General features: G+C 43.8%; 1 protein-coding gene across 1 annotated transcript; it reads right to left on the bottom strand.

Annotated features, from left to right (window-relative positions):
• On the bottom strand, nt 1-18,637 carry LOC128377807 (NLR family CARD domain-containing protein 3-like). The gene is made up of 12 exons (XM_053337596.1): nt 18,557-18,637; nt 16,872-16,973; nt 16,673-16,768; nt 16,477-16,587; nt 16,272-16,385; nt 14,582-14,660; nt 14,279-14,507; nt 12,394-14,197; nt 7,051-7,224; nt 2,030-2,203; nt 1,307-1,353; nt 1-717 (listed from the first exon to the last, which is right to left on the bottom strand). The coding sequence occupies exons 2-12, from the start codon at nt 16,958-16,960 to the stop codon at nt 170-172; spliced, it is 3,465 nt and encodes a 1,154-aa protein (XP_053193571.1). The 5' UTR covers nt 16,961-16,973; nt 18,557-18,637; the 3' UTR covers nt 1-169.
• Nucleotides 18,638-18,913: the final 276 nt, after the last annotated feature.

Raw genomic sequence — 18,913 nt, 5'->3', positions numbered from 1 at the left:
AGCAAATCAATTCACAAAAACTGTGGAATCATATTTTTACAAAGTAGAATGATTGGTACATTGTGTGAAAACAATAATAAAGAAAACCTAAAACTAAAATATTTCTTATTCAATTATTGTGGTTGTCATCAGTGTGAGTGTTTCTCCACACAGGAGAAGACTCTTCCTCCTACAGTGAACACAGAGACGCTGAGGAACTGGACCCCCAGACCTTAAACCCAGCATACACAGGCTGAGTGAATGTGGTGTTGAAGGTGTGGAGGTGGATCAGTGTGTCAGAGGAGACTCTGTAGAAGGACAGAGTGCCAGCAGGACAGTCCACATACACTGCTACTCTGTTAGAGACAGAGGAGGAGGAGGAGGAGGAGGAGGAGAGGACTGTTTTTTTCTTATTGTGCCAGACAGAGTAACGACCTTCATCAGAGCATCTCAGATTCCAGGACTGATCATTTCCTCCAAACCTGCAGTCAGTGCCATTTCCTTTCCTGCTGATTCCTCTGTAACTCACTGATATATAAACTCTTCCTCTCCACTCAACCTCCCAGTAACAGCGACCAGTCAGACCTTCTGTACACATCAGCTGATACCAGTAGTCAAACCTCTCTGGATGATCAGGATATGGCTGTTCCTCTGTCACTGCCGTCACCTTTGTGTTGTTGTCAGACAGTTTGAGGTTTCTGTGTGCTGTGTTTGTGTCCAGTGTGAGTTCACAGGTATCTGATGGAGACAACAAGACATGATACAGCAGCAGTTTATCATCTAACACACCTGGTTTATTTGTTGATTCATTAAGAGACTGAATTAATTAGATGAAAGTTAATTGGATAAAATCTTCCAAATCACGTTTTGGGTTTTCTTTCAAACAGAGTTAAATGCAGATATGCAAGCTTTTAATTTAAATTACTTTACAGCATATGGCTGGTGATTTTCTATATTTTTTATTGTCAACAAATCTCATGTTTGCATCCAAACCAACAATGAATTGATCTACTAGCAAGTATTGTGTGTATCAAAGTCTGATATCATCTATGCTGCAGGCCTCCATTATTGTCTAAAAACTATTAAAAACATGTCAGTGAGTCAGTGATTTGTTGCTACCACTGAGGCAGTGCTTACTGTAGCATTTAGAAACAGTTGCAGACTGTAAAAGCAACACTATCACAACTGTCGGGAAAAAGCATGGCAGACAACTGCCACAGGAACAAGCTAAACATGAGATTTACTGAAAATAAAAAATAAAAATTCACCACTCAAATCCTGTAATATATGCTGCCTTGTTTTCATGAATGGAAGTGTAAATACTTACATTTCCTCAGACCAGGTTTCAGCCTCTGCTCTCCACCATGATCCAGTCTGTAGGAAGAAACAAAGTCAGAATGAACTTTCAGAAACTTTTAATCAATGATCCTTATTTAAATCAACAATTACAAAGCAAATGAAAGCTGTATTTGTAAAGTACACTTAAAACACACATTCATGTCAAACTACTAGTGCAGCAAAGCTTCTTCTCCATACTTATTCTTCCCCCAAATTTCAGCGCATAACTCGTCCCGCAGCTTTGAGAAAACCCCGACAATATATACACCAAAACATGCGGCTTGATCGGGAAAGAGGTGCTATGACTTTTGGTGTTGACATTTTTTTTACATTGACTAAGAATGACGTAAGAATCTCGACTCTCCAATTATGAATTGATCCACCAATGTCAAAAATGTTTTTCTAAATAACGTGATGTTGACGGATCAAAAACGGCAGAACTTCACGGTAGTGTTATCCTGGCATTACTGTCAAAAACTGTTTGTCCCTTTTGTCTACCAATATCTGATATCTAATCAAGAGGTCCTACCCATGCCAATATTGATTATATCATAAAGGTAACACCTCATATACAAATTGGAGAACTACATTTAATTGACCTCTCTAGTAAATAGCTTCTTCTGCTGTTATCAGCAGCGCTGCTGGTTGAGTCTTCAGCTCGTCAGCATGACGGAGAAACAACAAGTGAGCTTTCTGAGCTTTCTGTTCATACCTGAGAGTGTCGAGTTTCCAGCTTGGATCCTTCAGTCCAGCCGAAAGCAGCTTCTCTCCTGAGTCTCCTGGATGATTGTAGCTCAGGTCCAGCTCTCTCAGATGGGAGGGGTTGGAGCTCAGAGCTGAGGCCAGAGAAGCACAGCCTTCCTCTGTGATCAGACATCCTGACAGGCTGGACGGACACACACACACACACACACAAACAAAATTAATATTTGTGTGGGGGGTTTGTACCGATGAGTGTCTTTTTTCCTTGTGTAAGTTTCTGAACTCTGTGTTACTCTGACTTGTGTTAAAGTTAGCTTTTGGTAAGTTAGGAACTTTATTGTCCACACTGTGGAAAATTATAATATAGTAATAGTGTAGAAACTAGCAAAGGACCACTGTACAGCACATGAAAAATGCTGTGTCAGCAGACAGGCTACACCCCCTTAAAATACAGAATTAGTGGATTTAATCATCTGGTGAATGTTACATTTGTTGATTTACAGTTGATTTTCCAACTAGTGGGCTCTTCCTCCTGAGCCACAGACGAGTTCCAAATCTGAGCTAGTTTTAAAAGTCCGGTCGATATAACCGCTACATTCTGACCACTAGCAGAATGCATCCCTGTGTCACAAATAAGTAAATAACTAATAAGGGGAGAAAGGGGTTGGAAAACACACTTTTTGCTTTCCTTTGAATTCCCTTTTAATTTGTAATGAAAGTCTAAAGTCCTGGGGGTGGGGCTCGGAGGCGAGTGCTTGGTGGCCGGGCCTTCGCCCATGGGGCCCGGCCGGGCACAGCCCGAAGAAGGGACATGGGACCCCTCTCCCACAGACCCACCACCAGTGAGAGGGGCCAAAGGGGTCGGGTGCAGTGTGAGCTGGGCGGCAGCCGAAGGCGGGGACCTTGGCGGTCCGATCCTCGGCTGCAGAAGCTAGCTCTAGGGACGTGGAACGTCACCCCTCTGGTGGGGAAGGAGCCTGAGCTGGTGCGTGAGGTTGAGAAGTTCGGCTAGATATAGTCGGCCTCACCTCGACGCACAGCAAGGGCTCTGGAAACAGTCTGGGACCAGTCTCCTCGAGAGGGGTTGGACTCTCATCCACTCTGGAGTTGCCATTGGTGAGAGGTGCCGGGCAGGGTTGAACCCGGCTTGGTGCCTGTATGTTGGAGTTTACCCCGGTGGACGAGAGGGTGGCTTCCCTCCACCTTCGGGTGGGGGGACGGATCCTGACTGTTGTTTGTGCCTATAGTCCAAACAGCAGCTCAGAGTATCCAGGCCTTTTGGACCTCTTGGTGGGGGTGCTGGAAAACACACCCCTGGGGATTCCCTCGTTCTGCTGAGGGACTTCAACGCCCATGTTGGTAGCGACAGTGAGACCTGGAAGGGTGTCATTGGGAGGAACGGCCCCCCCGATCTGAACCCGAGCGGTGTTCTGTTATTGGACTTCTGTGCTCGTCACGGATTGTCCATAACGAACACCATGTTCAAGCATAAGGGTGTCCATATGTGCACTTGGCACCAGGACACCCTAGGCCGCAGGTCCATGATTGACTTTGTAGTCGTGTCGTCGGACTTGCGGCCGCATGTCTTGGACACTCGGGTGAAGAGAGGGGCGGAGCTGTCAACTGATCACCACCTGGTGATGAGTTGGCTCCGATGGTGGGGGAGGATGCCGGGCAGACCTGGCAGACCCAAACGTATTGTGAGGGTCTGCCGGAGTTTCAACTCACACCTCCGGGAGAGCTTCGACCATGTACCGGGGGAGGCGGGGGACATTGAGTCCGAGTGGGCCATGTTCCGTGCCTCCATTGTTAAGGCGGCTGACCGGAGTTGTTGCCGCAAGGTGGTCGGTGCCTGTCGGGGCGGCAATCCTCGAACCCGCTGGTGGACACCGGCAGTGAGGGATGCCGTCTAGCTGAAGAAGGAGTCCTATAGGGCCTTTTTGGCCTGTGGGACTCCGGAGGCAGCAGACAGGTACCGGCAGACCAAGCGGAGCGCAGCTAGGGCGGTCGCTGAGGCAAAAACCTGGACATGGGAGGAGTTCGGTGAGGCCATGGAAAAAGACTTCCGGACGGCTTCAAAGGGATTCTGGACCACCATCCGGCGTCTCGGGAGGGGGAAGCAGTGCGCCATAAACACTGTGTACGGTGGGGACGGTGCGCTGCTGACCTCGACTCAGGACGTTGTGGATCGGTGGAAGGAATACTTCGAAGACCTCCTCAATCCCACCAACACGCCTTCCGGTAAGGAAGCAGGGCCGGGGGACTCGGGTGTGGGCTCTCCTATCTCTGGGGCGGAGGTTGCCGAGGTGGTTAAAAAGCTCCTCGGTGGCAGGGCCCCGGGGGTGGATGAGATCCAGCCCGAGTTCCTCAAGGCCCTGGATGCTGTGGGGCTGTCATGGTTGACACGACTCTGCAGCATCGCGTGGACATCAGGGGCAGTGCCTCTGGATTGGCAAACTGGGGTGGTTGTCCCCCTTTTTAAGAAGGGGGACCGGAGGGTGTGTTCCAATTACAGGGGAATGACACTCCTCAGCCTCCCAGGTAAGGTCTATTCAGGGGTGCTGGAGAGGAGGGTCCGTCGGATAGTCGAACCACGGATTCAGGAGGAGCAGTGCAGTTTTCATCCAGGCCATGGAACTGTGGACCAGCTCTAAACCCTCTGCAGGATCCTTGAGGGTGCATGGGAGTTTGCCCAACCAGTCCACATGTGTTTTGTGGACTTGGAGAAGGCATTCGACCATGTCCCTCGGGAGATCCTGTGGGGGGTTCTCCTGGAGTACAGGGCATCGGACCCCCTGATACGGGCCGTCCGGTCCCTGTATGACCGGTGTCAGAGCTTGGGCCGCATTGCCGGTAATAAGTCGGACTTGTTTCCGGTGAGGGTTGGACTCCGCCAGGGCTGCCCTTTGTCACCGATCCTGTTCATAATTTTTATGGACAGGATTTCTAGGCGCAGCCAGGGTGTGGAGGGGGTCCGGTTTGGTGACCTCAGGATTGGGTCACTGCTTTTTGCGGATGATGTGGTCCTGTTGGCTTCATCAGACCGTGACCTCCAACTCTCGCTGGATCGGTTCGCCGCCGAGTGTGAAGCGGCCGGGATGAGAATCAGCACCTCCAAATCAGAGTCCATGGTCCTCAACCGGAAAAGGGTAAAGTGCACTCTTCGGGTCGGGGATGAGATTCTGCCTGAAGTGGAGGAGTTCGAGTAGCTCGGGGTCTTGTTCACGAGTGAGGGAAGGAGACAGGCGGATCGGTGTGGCGTCTGCAGTAATGCGGACTCTGCACAGATCCGTTGTGGAGAAGAGAGAGCTGAGCCGAAAGGCGAAGCTCTAGATTTACCAGTCGATCTTCGTTCCTACCCTCACCTATGGTCATGAGCTTTGGGTAGTGACCGAAAGAACAAGATCGCGGGTACAAGCGGCCGAAATGAGCTTCCTCCGTAGGGTGGCTGGGCTCTCCCTTAGAGATAGGGTGAGAAGCTCAGTTATCCGGAGGGAGCTCGGAGTAGACCCGCTGCTCCTCCGCGTTGAGAGGAGCCAGATGAGGTGGTTCGGGGATCTAGTCAGGATGCCTCCCGGACGCCTCCCTGGTGAGGTGTTCAGGGCACGTCCCACCGGTAGGAGACCCTGAGGAAAACCCAGGACACGCTGGAGAGACTATGTCTCTCGGTTGGCCTGGGAATGAAGAGCTGGACTAAGTGGCTGGGGAGAGGGAAGTCTGGGCTTCCCTGCTTAGGCTGCTGCCCCCGGGACCCGACCCCGGATAAGCGGAAGAAGATGGATGGATGGATGGATGGAAAGTCTAAAGTATCAGGTAGGAATAGAGAGGTCTGACTCTCCTTCAGCCGATTCTGTCCAAAAGATATGAACCGTCGAATATGTGACAACCGTCCCCATTGTGGGGTTGGTAGTCCCTTTGTTATTTTAATGAAGAAAAATCAAAAATGCAGACAATCTTAAAAAAATAATTTAGAATGTTTAGTTTCATTGAAATACAACAACCTAACACATCTCCTGCACCAAGAGAACCTTAACAGTAAAAATCATTTGTCGTTATATAACAATATCATGCAGTTTAACCTCTCTGACTGTCCTGAGCTTTAAGTCTGGAAGAGTCTGGCTCTTGTCTGTCTCCCTGACAAAGTTGCTGATCATTTTGCTTTCTTAAAAGAAAGAAAGAACTAGATATATCATATTATATACCAACATGTGACAACCAACCCCAAAGAAAATGTGGAACTGGGATTTTTAGCTACCAGCAAAGCTAACAACGTAACCTAACTATTGCTGTCTCTTCATACTTTATAAGCTCATTGTGTAAAAGCCCAGAATAGAAACACTGAAGAGTTGGATATTTACATTTTCACATGAAAAACACTAAACGTCCTCTCACCTCAATGTCAAGTGGTTTACTACAGAAATTCCCTTGGAAGTAACATCTCACCCAAATTCTGAAACTTTCAGTACCAACACTGTACAACAGCGCCCTCTAGGGACCGAGGTCTAGTGAATGTGACAACCAACCCTGTTCTCCCCAATGAACATAGAAACAAAAGTAAGTAATTTATTTCTAGTAATTTCATTCTAAACAGGCTAATTCTGGGACACATTTCTGAAGCAACATATTAGCTGAACTTTGGAACAAGGCCTGTGAATTTTGGCCCCCATTTATATTACAGTGAAGTCAGTATGGAGAGTAGGAATTGTTACTGTGTACCAAGAATTATAGTGTCAATATTAAGACAGACTATTTTTTAAAGCATGTCCTACTGTAGCCTACTGTTTAAGACGCCTGCCACACAACCATGATTCAATTCCAGTAGCACCTTTGTTGAATGCCATTCCTAGTCATTCTCTCTCCCCTCACTGTCATTAAATAGCCAAAAATATATTTAAAAAAAAACACTGATCCTTCTATGTCACATGGCTGCAGCTTCACAAGTGGTGTCAGTCTTCTCATCAACTTTCTACAAGAAAGAAAATAGTTGTATTTCCAAAAATGTTGAAAGAGTTATTTTACACAGGTACTGACCTTAGAGTCTCCAGGTTACAGTGTGGACTCTCCAGTCCATAGGAGAGCTGCTTCACTCCTGAATCCTGCAGGTCGTTGTTACTCATGTCCAGCTCTCTCAGACTACAGGACTGGGAACGGAGAACTTCAACCAGATCTTCACAGCTTCTCTTCGATAGATCACAACCACTCAGCCTGAAGGAGAGTTAGGGATAAATATACACACTGATGTTCCCTCTGTTAAATACAAATTTAAAATATCAATTTTTCATCAAATGTTTTGAGTTGCTATATGTTACCCAGTGAGTTTACTGGTGTTGGTAAAGAGATAAGTTACAGATGCCCATTACTTCCTAGGATATGGCCAACAATGAACTCATCCTACTTACATGTATTATAAATAGTTGTTCAAAAACTATTGAAAACAGATTAGCTAGCCACACCACTGCACTGGGAGACACACAAAACACACGAACAAAACACACACACACAAACAAACAAAATTAATATTTGTGTGGGGGGTTTGTACCGATGAGTGTCCTTTTTCCTTGTGTAAATTTCTGAACTCTGATTTGGTTAGAAAGACTCATTGGTCCACTACTTTTGATAAGTTAGGAACTTTATTGTCCACACTGTGGAAAATTATAATATAGTAATAGTGTAGAAACTAGCAAAAGACCACTGCACAGCACAGGTAAAATGCTGTGTCAGCACACAGGCTACACCCCCTTAAAATACAGTCATGGAACATCAGAACCCATCATCAATAGAATCAGTGGATTTAATCATCTGGTGAGTGTTACATTTGTTGATTTACAGTTGATTTTCCAACTAGTGGGCTCTTCCTCCTGAGCCACAGACGAGTTTTGAAAGTCTGGTCGATATAACCACTACATTCTGACCACTAGCAGAATGCACCCCTGTGTCACAAATAAGTAAAGGACTTAAGTAGGGGAGAAAGGGGTTGGTAGTCACACTTTTTACTTTCCTTTAAATTCCCTTTTAATTTGTAATGAAAGTCTAAAGTATCAGGTAGGAATAGAGGTCTGACTCTCCTTCAGCCGATTCTGTTCACAAGATATGAACCGTCTAATATGTGACAACCGTCCCCATCGTGGGGTTGGTAGTCCCTTTGTTATTTTAATGGAGAAAAATCAAAAATGCAGACAATCTTAAAATATAATTCAGAATGTTTAGTTTCATTGAAATACAACAACCTAACACATCTCCTGCACCAAGAGAACCTTAACAGTAAAAATCATTTGTCGTTATATAACAATATCATGCAGTTTAACCTCTCTGACTGTCCTGAGCTTTACGTCTGGAAGAGTCTGGCTCTTGTCTGTCTCCCTGACAAAGTTGCTGCTCATTTTGCTTTCTTAAAAGAAAGAAAGAACTAGATATATCATATTATATACCAACATGTGACAACCAACCCCAAAGAAAATGTGGAACTGGGATTTTTAGCTACCAGCAAAGCTAACAATCACATGTTTTAGTGTAGCAAAGAAAAAAACCTACCTAACTATTGCTGTCTCTTCATACTATATAAGTTCATTGTGTAAAAGCCCAGAATAGAAACACTGAAGAGTTGGATATTTACATTTTCACATGCAAAACACTAAACGTCCTCTCACCTCAATGTCAAGTGGTTTACTACAGAAATTCCCTTGGAAGTAATATCTCACCCAAATTCTGAAACTTTCAGTATCAACACTGTACAACAGCGCCCTCTAGGGACCGAGACCTAATGAATGTGACAACCAACCCTGTTCTCCCCAATGAACATAGAAACAAAAGTAAGTAATTTATTTCTAGTAATTTCATTCTAAACAGGCTAATTCTGGGACACATTTCTGAAGCAACATATTAGCTGAACTTTGGAACAAGGCCTGTGAATTTTGGCCCCCATTTATATTACAGTGAAGTCAGTATGGAGAGTAGGAATTGTTACTGTGTACCAAGAATTATAGTGTCAATATTAAGACAGACTATTTTTTAAAGCATGTCCTACTGTAGCCTACTGTTTAAGACGCCTGCCACACAACCATGATTCAATTCCAGTAGCACCTTTGTTGAATGCCATTCCTAGTCATTCTCTCTCCCCTCACTGTCATTAAATAGCCAAAAATATATTTAAAAAAAAACACTGATCCTTCTATGTCACATGGCTGCAGCTTCACAAGTGGTGTCGGTCTTCTCATCAACTTTCTACAAGAAAGAAAATAGTTGTATTTCCAAAAATGTTGAAACAGTTATTTTACACAGGTACTGACCTTAGAGTCTCCAGGTTACAGTGTGGACTCTCCAGTCCATAGGAGAGCTGCTTCACTCCTGAATCCTGCAGGTCGTTGTTACTCACGTCCAGCTCTCTCAGACTACAGGACTGGGAACGGAGAACTTCAACCAGATCTTCACAGCTTCTCTTCGATAGATCACAACCACTCAGCCTGAAGGAGAGTAAGGGATAAATATACACACTGATGTTCCCTCTGTTAAATACAAATTTAAAATATCAATTTTTCATCAAATTTTTTGAGTTGCTATATGTTACCCAATGAGTTTACTGGTGTTGGTAAAGAGATAAGTTACAGATGCCCATTACTTCCTAGGATATGGCCAACAATGAACTCATCCTACTTACATGTATTATAAATAGTTGTTCAAAAACTATTGAAAACAGATTAGCTAGCCACACCACTGCACTGGGAGACACACAAAACACACGAACAAAAAAACAACACACAAACAAACAAAATTAATATTTGTGTGGGGGGTTTGTACCGATGAGTGTCCTTTTTCCTTGTGTAAATTTCTGAACTCTGATTGTGTTAGATAGACTCATTGGTCCACTACTTTTGATAAGTTAGGAACTTTATTGTCCACACTGTGGAAAATTATAATATAGTAATAGTGTAGAAACTAGCAAAAGACCACTGCACAGCACAGGTAAAATGCTGTGTCAGCACACAGGCTACACCCCCTTAAAATACAGTCATGGAACATCAGAACCCATCATCAATAGAATCAGTGGATTTAATCATCTGGTGAGTGTTACATTTGTTGATTTACAGTTGATTTTCCAACTAGTGAGCTCTTCCTCCTGAGCCAGAGACAAGTTTTGAAAGTCTGGTCGATATAACCACTACATTCTGACCACTAGCAGAATGCACCCCTGTGTCACAAATAAGTAAAGGACTTAAGTAGGGGAGAAAGGGGTTGGAAATCACACTTTTTACTTTCCTTTGAATTCCCTTTTAATTTGTAATGAAAGTCTAAAGTATCAGGTAGGAATGGAGAGGTCTGACTCTCCTTCAGCCGATTCTGTTCACAAGATATGAACCGTCGAATATGTGACAACCGTCCCCATCGTGGGGTTGGTAGTCCCTTTGTTATTTTAATGGAGAAAGATCAAAAATGCAGACAATCTTTATAAAATAATTTAGAATGTTTAGTTTCATTGAAATACAACAACCTAACACATCTCCTGCACCAAGAGAACCTTAACAGTAAAAATCATTTGTCGTTATATAACAATATCATACAGTTTAACCTCTCTGACTGTCCTGAGCTTTACGTCTGGAAGAGTCTGGCTCTTGTCTGTCTCCCTGACAAAGTTGCTGCTCATTTTGCTTTCTTAAAAGAAAGAAAGAACTAGATATATCATATTATATACCAACATGTGACAACCAACCCCAAAGAAAATGTGGAACTGGGATTTTTAGCTACCAGCAAAGCTAACAATCACATGTTTTGGTGTAGCAAAGAAAAAAACCTACCTAACTATTGCTGTCTCTTCATACTATATAAGTTCATTGTGTAAAAGCCCAGAATAGAAACACTGAAGAGTTGGATATTTACATTTTCACATGCAAAACACTAAACGTCCTCTCACCTCAATGTCAAGTGGTTTACTACAGAAATTCCCTTGGAAGTAACATCTCACCCAAATTCTGAAACTTTCAGTATCAACACTGTACAACAGCGCCCTCTAGGGACCGAGACCTAATGAATGTGACAACCAACCCTGTTCTCCCCAACGAACATAGAAACAAAAAGTAAGTAATCTCATTCTAAACAGGCTAATTCTGGGACACATTTCTGAAGCAACATATTAGCTGAACTTTGGAGCAAGGCCTGTGAATTTTGGCCCCCATTTATATTACAGTGAAGTCAGTATGGAGAATAGGAATTGTTACTGTGTACCGAGAATTACAGCGTCAATATTAAGACAGACTATTTTTTAAAGCATGTCCTACTGTAGCCTACTGTTCAAGGCGCCTGCCACACAACCATGATTCAATTCCAGTAGCACCTTTGTTGAATGCCATTCCTAGTCATTCTCTCTCCCCTCACTCATTAAATAGCCAAAAATATATTTAAAAAAAAACTGATCCTTCTATGTCACATGGCTGCAGCTTCACAAGTGGTGTCGGTCTTCTCATCAACTTTCTACAAGAAAGAAAATAGTTGTATTTCCAAAAATGTTGAAACAGTTATTTTACACAGGTACTGACCTTAGAGTCTCCAGGTTACAGTGTGGACTCTTCAGTCCATAGGAGAGCTGCTTCACTCCTGATACCTGCAGGTCGTTGTTACTCACGTCCAGCTCTCTCAGACTACAGGGCTGGGAACGAAGAACTGCAGCCAGAGCTTTACAGCTTCTCTTCGATAGATCACAACCACTCAGCCTGAAGGAGAGTTAGGGATAAATACACACACTGATGATCCCTCTGCTAAATACAATTTTAAAATATCAAATTTTCATCAAATTTTTTGAGTTGCTATATGTTACCCAGTGAGTTTACTGGTGTTGGTAAACAGATAAGTTACAGATGCCCATTACTTCCTAGGATATGGCCAACAATGAACTCATCCTACTTAAATAGTTTTTCAAAAACCATTAAAAACAGATCAGTTAGCCACACCACTGCACTGGGAGACATTTTCCATCATCATGAAGAGTTTCATTATGATAGTTTGGATATGTGATCATGTTTTCAGTCTTTGTTAACAGAATTACTCTTCTGAGATTCAAAATGTGATTTCTGTTATTAATCTTAAGTTTTTGTAAAACAACAGAACAGCTGAATGAAACATATCAGAATGCACACAGATATATCCTGTAAGTTACATTTCTTAGAATTATTTAAACAAATAGATTTTGGTCCTCAGTGAGGAATCACAGTTTGAATGTCTGCATTAACCTGGGAAAGTTTCACAAACAATTTGTTTCTGGTAAACGATCACCTCATCAGTTAGTCATCAGTCATGTCTTGTGAGTGTTATTGAACTAAGAAATTCATGACATGAGAACAACCTTCTCATGTGATGCAGTTAGTATCTGCAGTTATCTGTACTTACAGAGCTTTGTTGGAGGCTTTGACCACTGGCAGCAGCTTCAGAAGAGCCTCCTCTGAAGCAGAGTATTTCTTCAGGTCAAACACGTCCAGATCTTTTTCTGATGACAGTAAGATGAAGACCAGAGCTGACCACTGAGCAGGAGACAGTTTATCTGTGGAGAGACTTCCTGATCTCAGGGACTGTTGGATCTCCTCCACTAGAGAACGATCATTCAGTTCATTCAGACAGTGGAACAGATTGATTTTTCGCTCTACAGACACATTCTCACTGATCTTCTTCTTGATGTACTCAACTGTTTCCTGATTGGTCTGTGAGCTACTTCCTGTCTGTGTCAGCAGACCTCGTAGGAGAGTCCGATTTGTCTGCAGTGAAAGACCCAGGAGGAAGCGGAGGAACAAGTCCAGGTGTCCATTTGGACTCTGTAAGGCCTCGTCCACAGCTCTCTGGTAGAGATGTGTCAGTTTTGTTTTGTTTCTCTCTGGTTTAGGGCGCAGGGCTGTTTTTTGTTCTTCTGCCAGCAGATTGACTCCAGAGTTGATGAATGTCAGATGGACATGAAGAGCAGCCAGAAACTCCTGAAGGCTTAGATGGACGAAGCAGAACACCTTGTCCTGGTACAGCCCTCTCTCCTCTTTAAAGACCTGTGTGAACACTCCTGAGTACACTGAGGCTGCTCTAATATCGATGCCACACTCTGTCAGGTCTGATTCATAGAAGATCAGGTTTCCTTTCTGCAGCTGCTCAAAAGCCAGTTTTCCCAGAGACTTAATCATCTTCCTGCTCTCTGGACTCCAGTGTGGATCTGTCTCAGCTCCTCCATCATACTTGATGTTCTTCAGTTTGGTCTGAACCACCAGGAAGTGGATGTACATCTCAGTCAGGGTCTTGGGCAGCTCTCCTCCCTCTCTGCTTTTCAACACATCCTCCAGAACTGTAGCAGTGATCCAGCAGAAGACTGGGATGTGGCACATGATGTGGAGGCTTTGTGATGTCTCAACATGAGAGATGATGGTAATGGCCTGCTTCTCATGTCTGAATTTCTTCCTGAAGTACTTCTTCTTCTGTGGGTCAGTGAACCCTCTGACCTCTGTCATCAGGTCGACACACTCAGGAGGGATCTGATTGGCTGCTGCAGGTCGTGTGGTTATCCAGAGGCGAGCAGAGGGAAGCAGATTCCCCCTGATGAGGTTTGTCAGCAACACATCCACTGAGGTGGACTCTGTAACATCAGTCAGGATCTCAGTGTTGTCGAAGTCCAGAGGAGGTCGACACTCATCCAGACCGTCTAAGATGAACACAACCTGGAACTCTTCAAACCTGCAGATTCCTGCTTCTTTGGTTTCAGTAAAGAAGTGATGAACAAGTTCCACCAAGCTGTACTTTTTCTCTTTCACCACATTCAGCTCTCTGAAAGTGAATGGAAATGTGAAGTGTATGTCCTGGTTGGCTTTGGCTTCAGCCCAGTCCAGAGTGAACTTCTGTGTTAAGACTGTTTTCCCAATGCCAGCCACTCCCTTTGTCATCACTGTTCTGATTGGTTCATCTCTTCCAGGTGAAGCTTTAAAGATGTCTTCTCGTCTGATTGTTGTTTCTGGTCTGACTGGTTTCCTGGATGCTGTTTCAATCTGTCGGATCTCATGTTCATCATTGACCCCTGCAGTCCCTCCCTCTGTGATGTAGAGCGGTGTGAAGATCTCATTCAGAAGGGTTGGGTTTCCTGCTTTAGCGATCCCCTCAAACAGACACTGGAACTTCTTGTCCAGCTTAGATTTGATTTGTTGTTGACACTCTGCAACACGAGTTCCTAAATGAAGATAAAACAAATAAGATCAGTGAGTGGATATTTGTGAAAACATGAGAAAAATAGTTGGGAAAATCCTCTTACTGCTCAGCAGACAGTCAGCCAGCTCCTCCTGCTTCATTATCCTCAGAAAGTGCAGTGTGATCTTCAGAAATGCGTCTCTGCTGCTCCTCCTCTGCTCTTTCTCCTCATCATCCAGCACCTCCTCATACTCACTGTGCCTCTCTAAACATTCTGGGTAATCTGGACTCAGAACATTCTGGATCTTCTTCAGTTCATTCTTCACAAAAGTGACAATGTTCTCCTCAAGAAGCTGAAAAAGAATGAATGCTAAAATTTAAATCATGTTTCTGTTTTTTTAGCTGAAGTTGTTGGATATTTACTCACCATAAATATGGAGTCCGGGTCTGTTGGATGCTGCTGGACAGACTGATCACTGGGAACCTCTGACCTTTGCTGCTGAATTCTGTGGAGAAAACAAAATATTAATAAATGCACATTTTCATATGTCGCTTTTGTAAAAGGTGTCACCGAGGTGGTCAAAAAGCTCCTCGGTGGCAGGGCCCCGGGGGTGGATGAGATCCGCCCCGGGTTCCTTAAGGCCCTGGATGTTGTGGGGCTGTCATGGTTGGCATGACTCTGCAGCATCGCATGGACTTCGGGGGCAGTGCCTCTGGATTGGCAGACCGGGGTAGTGGTGCCTCTTTTTAAGAAGGGGGACCGGAGGATGTGTTCCAACTATAGGGGAAGCACACTCCTCAGCCTCCCTGGTAAGGTCTATTTGGGGGTACTGAAGAGGAGGGTCCGTCAGATAGTCAAACCTCGGATTCAGGAGGAGCAGTGCGGTTTTCACCCAGGCCGTGGAACTGTGGACCAGCTCTATACCCTCTGCAGGATCCTTGAGGATGCATGGGAGTTTACCCAACCAGTCCACATGTGTTTTGTGGACTTGGGGGGAGTCCCTCGGGGAGTCCTGTGTGGGGTTCCCCGGGAGTACGGGGTATCAGACCCCCTGATAAGGGCTGTCCGTTCCCTGTATGACCGGTGTCAGAGCTTGGGCCGCATTGCCGGTAATAAGACGGACTTGTTTCCAGTGAGGGTTGGACTCCGCCAGGGCTGCCCTTTGTCACCGATCCTGTTCATAATCTTTATGGACAGGATTTTTAGGCACAGCCAGGGCGTTGAGGGGGTCCGGTTTGGGGACCTCAGGATTGGGTCACTGCTTTTTGCAGATGATGTGGTCCTGTTGGCTTCATCAGACCATGACCGCCAACTCTCACTGGATTGGTTCACTGCCGAGTGTGAAGCGGCCGGAATGAGAATCAGCACCTCCAAATCTGAGTCCATGGTCCTCAACCGGAAAAGGGTGGAGTGCATTCTCCGGGTCGGGGATGAGGGTTAGGGCTGCCCCAAGTGGAGGAGTTTAAGTACCTCGGGGTCTTGTTCACGAGTGAGGGAAGGATGGAGCGTGAGATCGACAGGCGGATCGGTGCGGCGTCTGCAGTAATGCGGACTCTGCACAGATCCGTTGTGGTGAAGAGAGAGATTAGCCAAAAGGCAAAGCTCTGGATGTACCAGTTGATCTTCGTTCCTACCCTCACCTCTGGTCATGAGCTTTGGGTAGTGACCGAAAGAGCAAGATCGTTTCTAGGATGTGGCTGTGACATTTGTACATAGGAGACCCATTGTGACCATGACTTTGTGAATTTATCCATTTGTAGGTGTGAGAAAGTAATCTTTTCCATTATATAAATTTCAAGTTCACATGCATTTTCATCAATTATTTTTTGTTACTTAGCCTTCATAAAATTCCTCACATTTGGGAAGCTGGAACCAAAGACTGATTAACATTGTTGCCTGATAAAAGAACAAGTGATATTAAAATTGGTGGCCCTTTTTTTCTGTTCATCTACCACTTGATTACTGCACTTGTTATTGTTTCAGCACAGTTGTTTATGTTAGTTTGTTTTAGAAATCTAACTTGAATCCCAAATGTTCCTCTTTTAAAGTGAACATTAAATCAGTAGAGTATGAATGTCTTGTCAGTGGAACTGCAGAAAAATATTTCAATTCTTACCTTTGTTCAGCAGAGTGATGTTCATCTCTGAATTTAAGAGGTGGAATCATGGACTGGTCACTCTTCATGGACACACAGCTGGGTACAGGAGAGTCTGGTCTCTGCTGATGAACCCTGATAGAAACACAGGATCAACAACAGAATAACAGTTTGAACCTCAACATGATGGGAACATTTTCTGCTGGCTGAGACTGTATTGACTTACTGAGTATCAGGAGGAAGTTCTCCTTTAAAATTAAAAGGTGGATCCATGGACCAGTCACTCTTCATGGACACACAGCTGGGTACAGGAGAGTCTGGTCTCTGCTGCTGAACCCTGATTGACAACAGAGGGACAGTTTGAACCTCATGATGAAATGTTGTGGGAGCGCTTTATTACGGTTGAGACTGTGTTGACTTACGGAGTCTCAGCAGGATGTTCTCCTTTAAACTCTGAAGCTGTCTCCATGGACTTCGTGGGTTCTGGTCCAGCAGAGTCTGGTCTCTGCTGCTCTGGGCTTCAACACAACACACACACACACAGATGTTTGAGTGTGAATAATGATGGTGGAGTGATGTGAGTGGAGGACAGTGATGGACAGTTAGAGATCCTCATCTCACCTCTGAGCTTTGGTCTGGCTGTCATGTTCCCCACACAGAGAGCTTTTAGAGGGAGGGACTCCCTCCTCTCTGTCCTCACACTGATCCATAGCAGAGAAACACCTTCACACAAACACAACAACATGTTGTCAGAGCTCACACATTATCTCTTATTATTCATCTCACAGGACAAACATACATAGCCTTCATATTTCAGCTGCTGGATGAAATTTCAAGTGAAATAAACAGAACATGTTGATGTTCACAGAGACAGCAAAGAGAAAAAAAGCTCCTTCAATGTGAGATGTTGCCACTTTTCTCTGCATAGAGTCTTCTTTAATTTGAACATTCTGTGTTGGATGTCAGACTTAAGAAGTCTAAATAATTGATCCTTTAAAAAAAGATTTAACCAAACTGATAATGAAAATAATGGTTAGTTGAATCCTGAAAAAAGAGAGGATGGTTCTTATTGATCTATCAAAGTAATTAAACCAGTCTAACCTGCAGGCAGAAAGTCGATGAGTCAGACACAGAGCAGTTGTTGTAGTTCTGCTATTAGTCCACTAGATGTCCTCATTAATCTACAAGGAACTACAGAGCAGTTCAGGACTGACATTGATGTCTGAGGGAGAAACTTCTATCTGTGAAATTCACTGACAGATTTGTTGTTGACAAGTTGTTTCCACCTTCAGAAACATGTCAATTTCACAACACTGTCAGATTAATAATGTACAAACAGCAGCAGAACACAGTGACATTCACAACTAAAGATCAGTTTAAAACCATTTCCTTCATCACACTATCACTCAATAGAGCGAGAGACACAAAAGGACAAATTATCAGTATTGAACAGATCAAAAATATTTATGAATGAACTGTGTTCCACTGTTATACATTACATAAATCAAACCTCTCCACAATTTTAAAGCTGAGCTTTTTATGTACCATTTGCTTAAAAACAAAACAAAATTGTGAAAGAAAATATTATTTCCCTTCCTTAATGCACAATGTTGACAGTTTCTTCCAAACCACCTCATTCTGAATAAGGACATGTCCAGGTAAAGAATGAGTCCAAATGAAGCTCAGACTGAGTGAAAACACTACAACACACTACTTTTAAACCCTGTTATTTCAGTTAAACCTAACCTTTAAAATAATTTTAAACAACACAATGGTTTTAAACTTTTAAGATTAGGAAATCCTCAATAGTGTCCTCTTTTATGAATAATGTAGCTCTGCTTGCGAACAAAGTCTGGCAATCTTCCTCCAAATCCAAGTTTTTATTGTTCTTGCTGCCATCAGCTGACTTGACTCACGTCACCTTTTCTGAACTGAAACAACCAAGTATGAATGCTCAAATGCCATACATCCAACTAAAACACAAGAGTGTTTCTGTAACATTTTCACCATTTCTGTTGACACTGGGGAGAGCCTTACTTTTTTATTCATAAAGTTCAGTACACCTTCCCACCACAAAAAACATCCCTCCGTCTGTAAAACTCCACTTTGTAACTCTAGCTTTTCTTTTCCTGCTCAAACAAACGCCATCTTTGGTTGTCAAAGGAGGAAGATAATATTCATGATGAACTGAATTTCAAGCCGCTGAAGTTCTTAATGAAACATTTAGATATTTTGAAATAAAAATAAATAAATGCATAAAAACTTTGACTACGAAGACAATTCAGAACCAGCAAAGTTCCACTTACTGAATTTATTTCCATGAAGTCCGTCAGTTCAGCAGCTCACAAGTCCTGTTCAGACCTGTGTACACAAAACAGGTTTATACTGTATCTGACTTCCTGATTGGTATCTCAATAGAAACTCCACCCCTCATTACTTATTTTTAACTCTGTTGTCTACAAAAGTGCTGTTTAAACCTTAGAGAACCCTACCTAGAGTTTTAAGTAGGGATGACAGGGGATATTCAGAGAAGACAGTTAATCAACATCATATGTTACACAGAAGTGATATACATACAGTACATCTATAGTATCAACTATCCAGATTTTGAGGTTTAGAGAGTATAAGGGTGTAGAACAGGGATGTCAAACATGCGGCCCGGG

This window comes from Scomber japonicus, chromosome 2, assembly GCF_027409825.1.
Source record: "Scomber japonicus isolate fScoJap1 chromosome 2, fScoJap1.pri, whole genome shotgun sequence".
Lineage (NCBI taxonomy): Eukaryota > Metazoa > Chordata > Actinopteri > Scombriformes > Scombridae > Scomber > Scomber japonicus.
The sequence above is the reverse complement of the archived record's forward strand: the minus strand, read 5'-3'. Positions and strand labels throughout refer to the sequence as shown.

Bases quoted from the DNA above. Each gene is read 5' to 3' on its own strand.
- LOC128377807 (XM_053337596.1), bottom strand. From the start codon at position 16,960: ATGGATCAGTGTGAGGACAGAGAGGAGGGAGTCCCTCCCTCTAAAAGC. The intron at 16,386-16,476 runs GTAAGTCAATAC...TGTTTCTATCAG, and splicing joins GAACTTCCTCCTGATACTCA to GGTTCATCAGCAGAGACCAG. The intron at 1,354-2,029 runs GTATGAACAGAA...TTCTTCCTACAG, and splicing joins TGGAAACTCGACACTCTCAG to ACTGGATCATGGTGGAGAGC.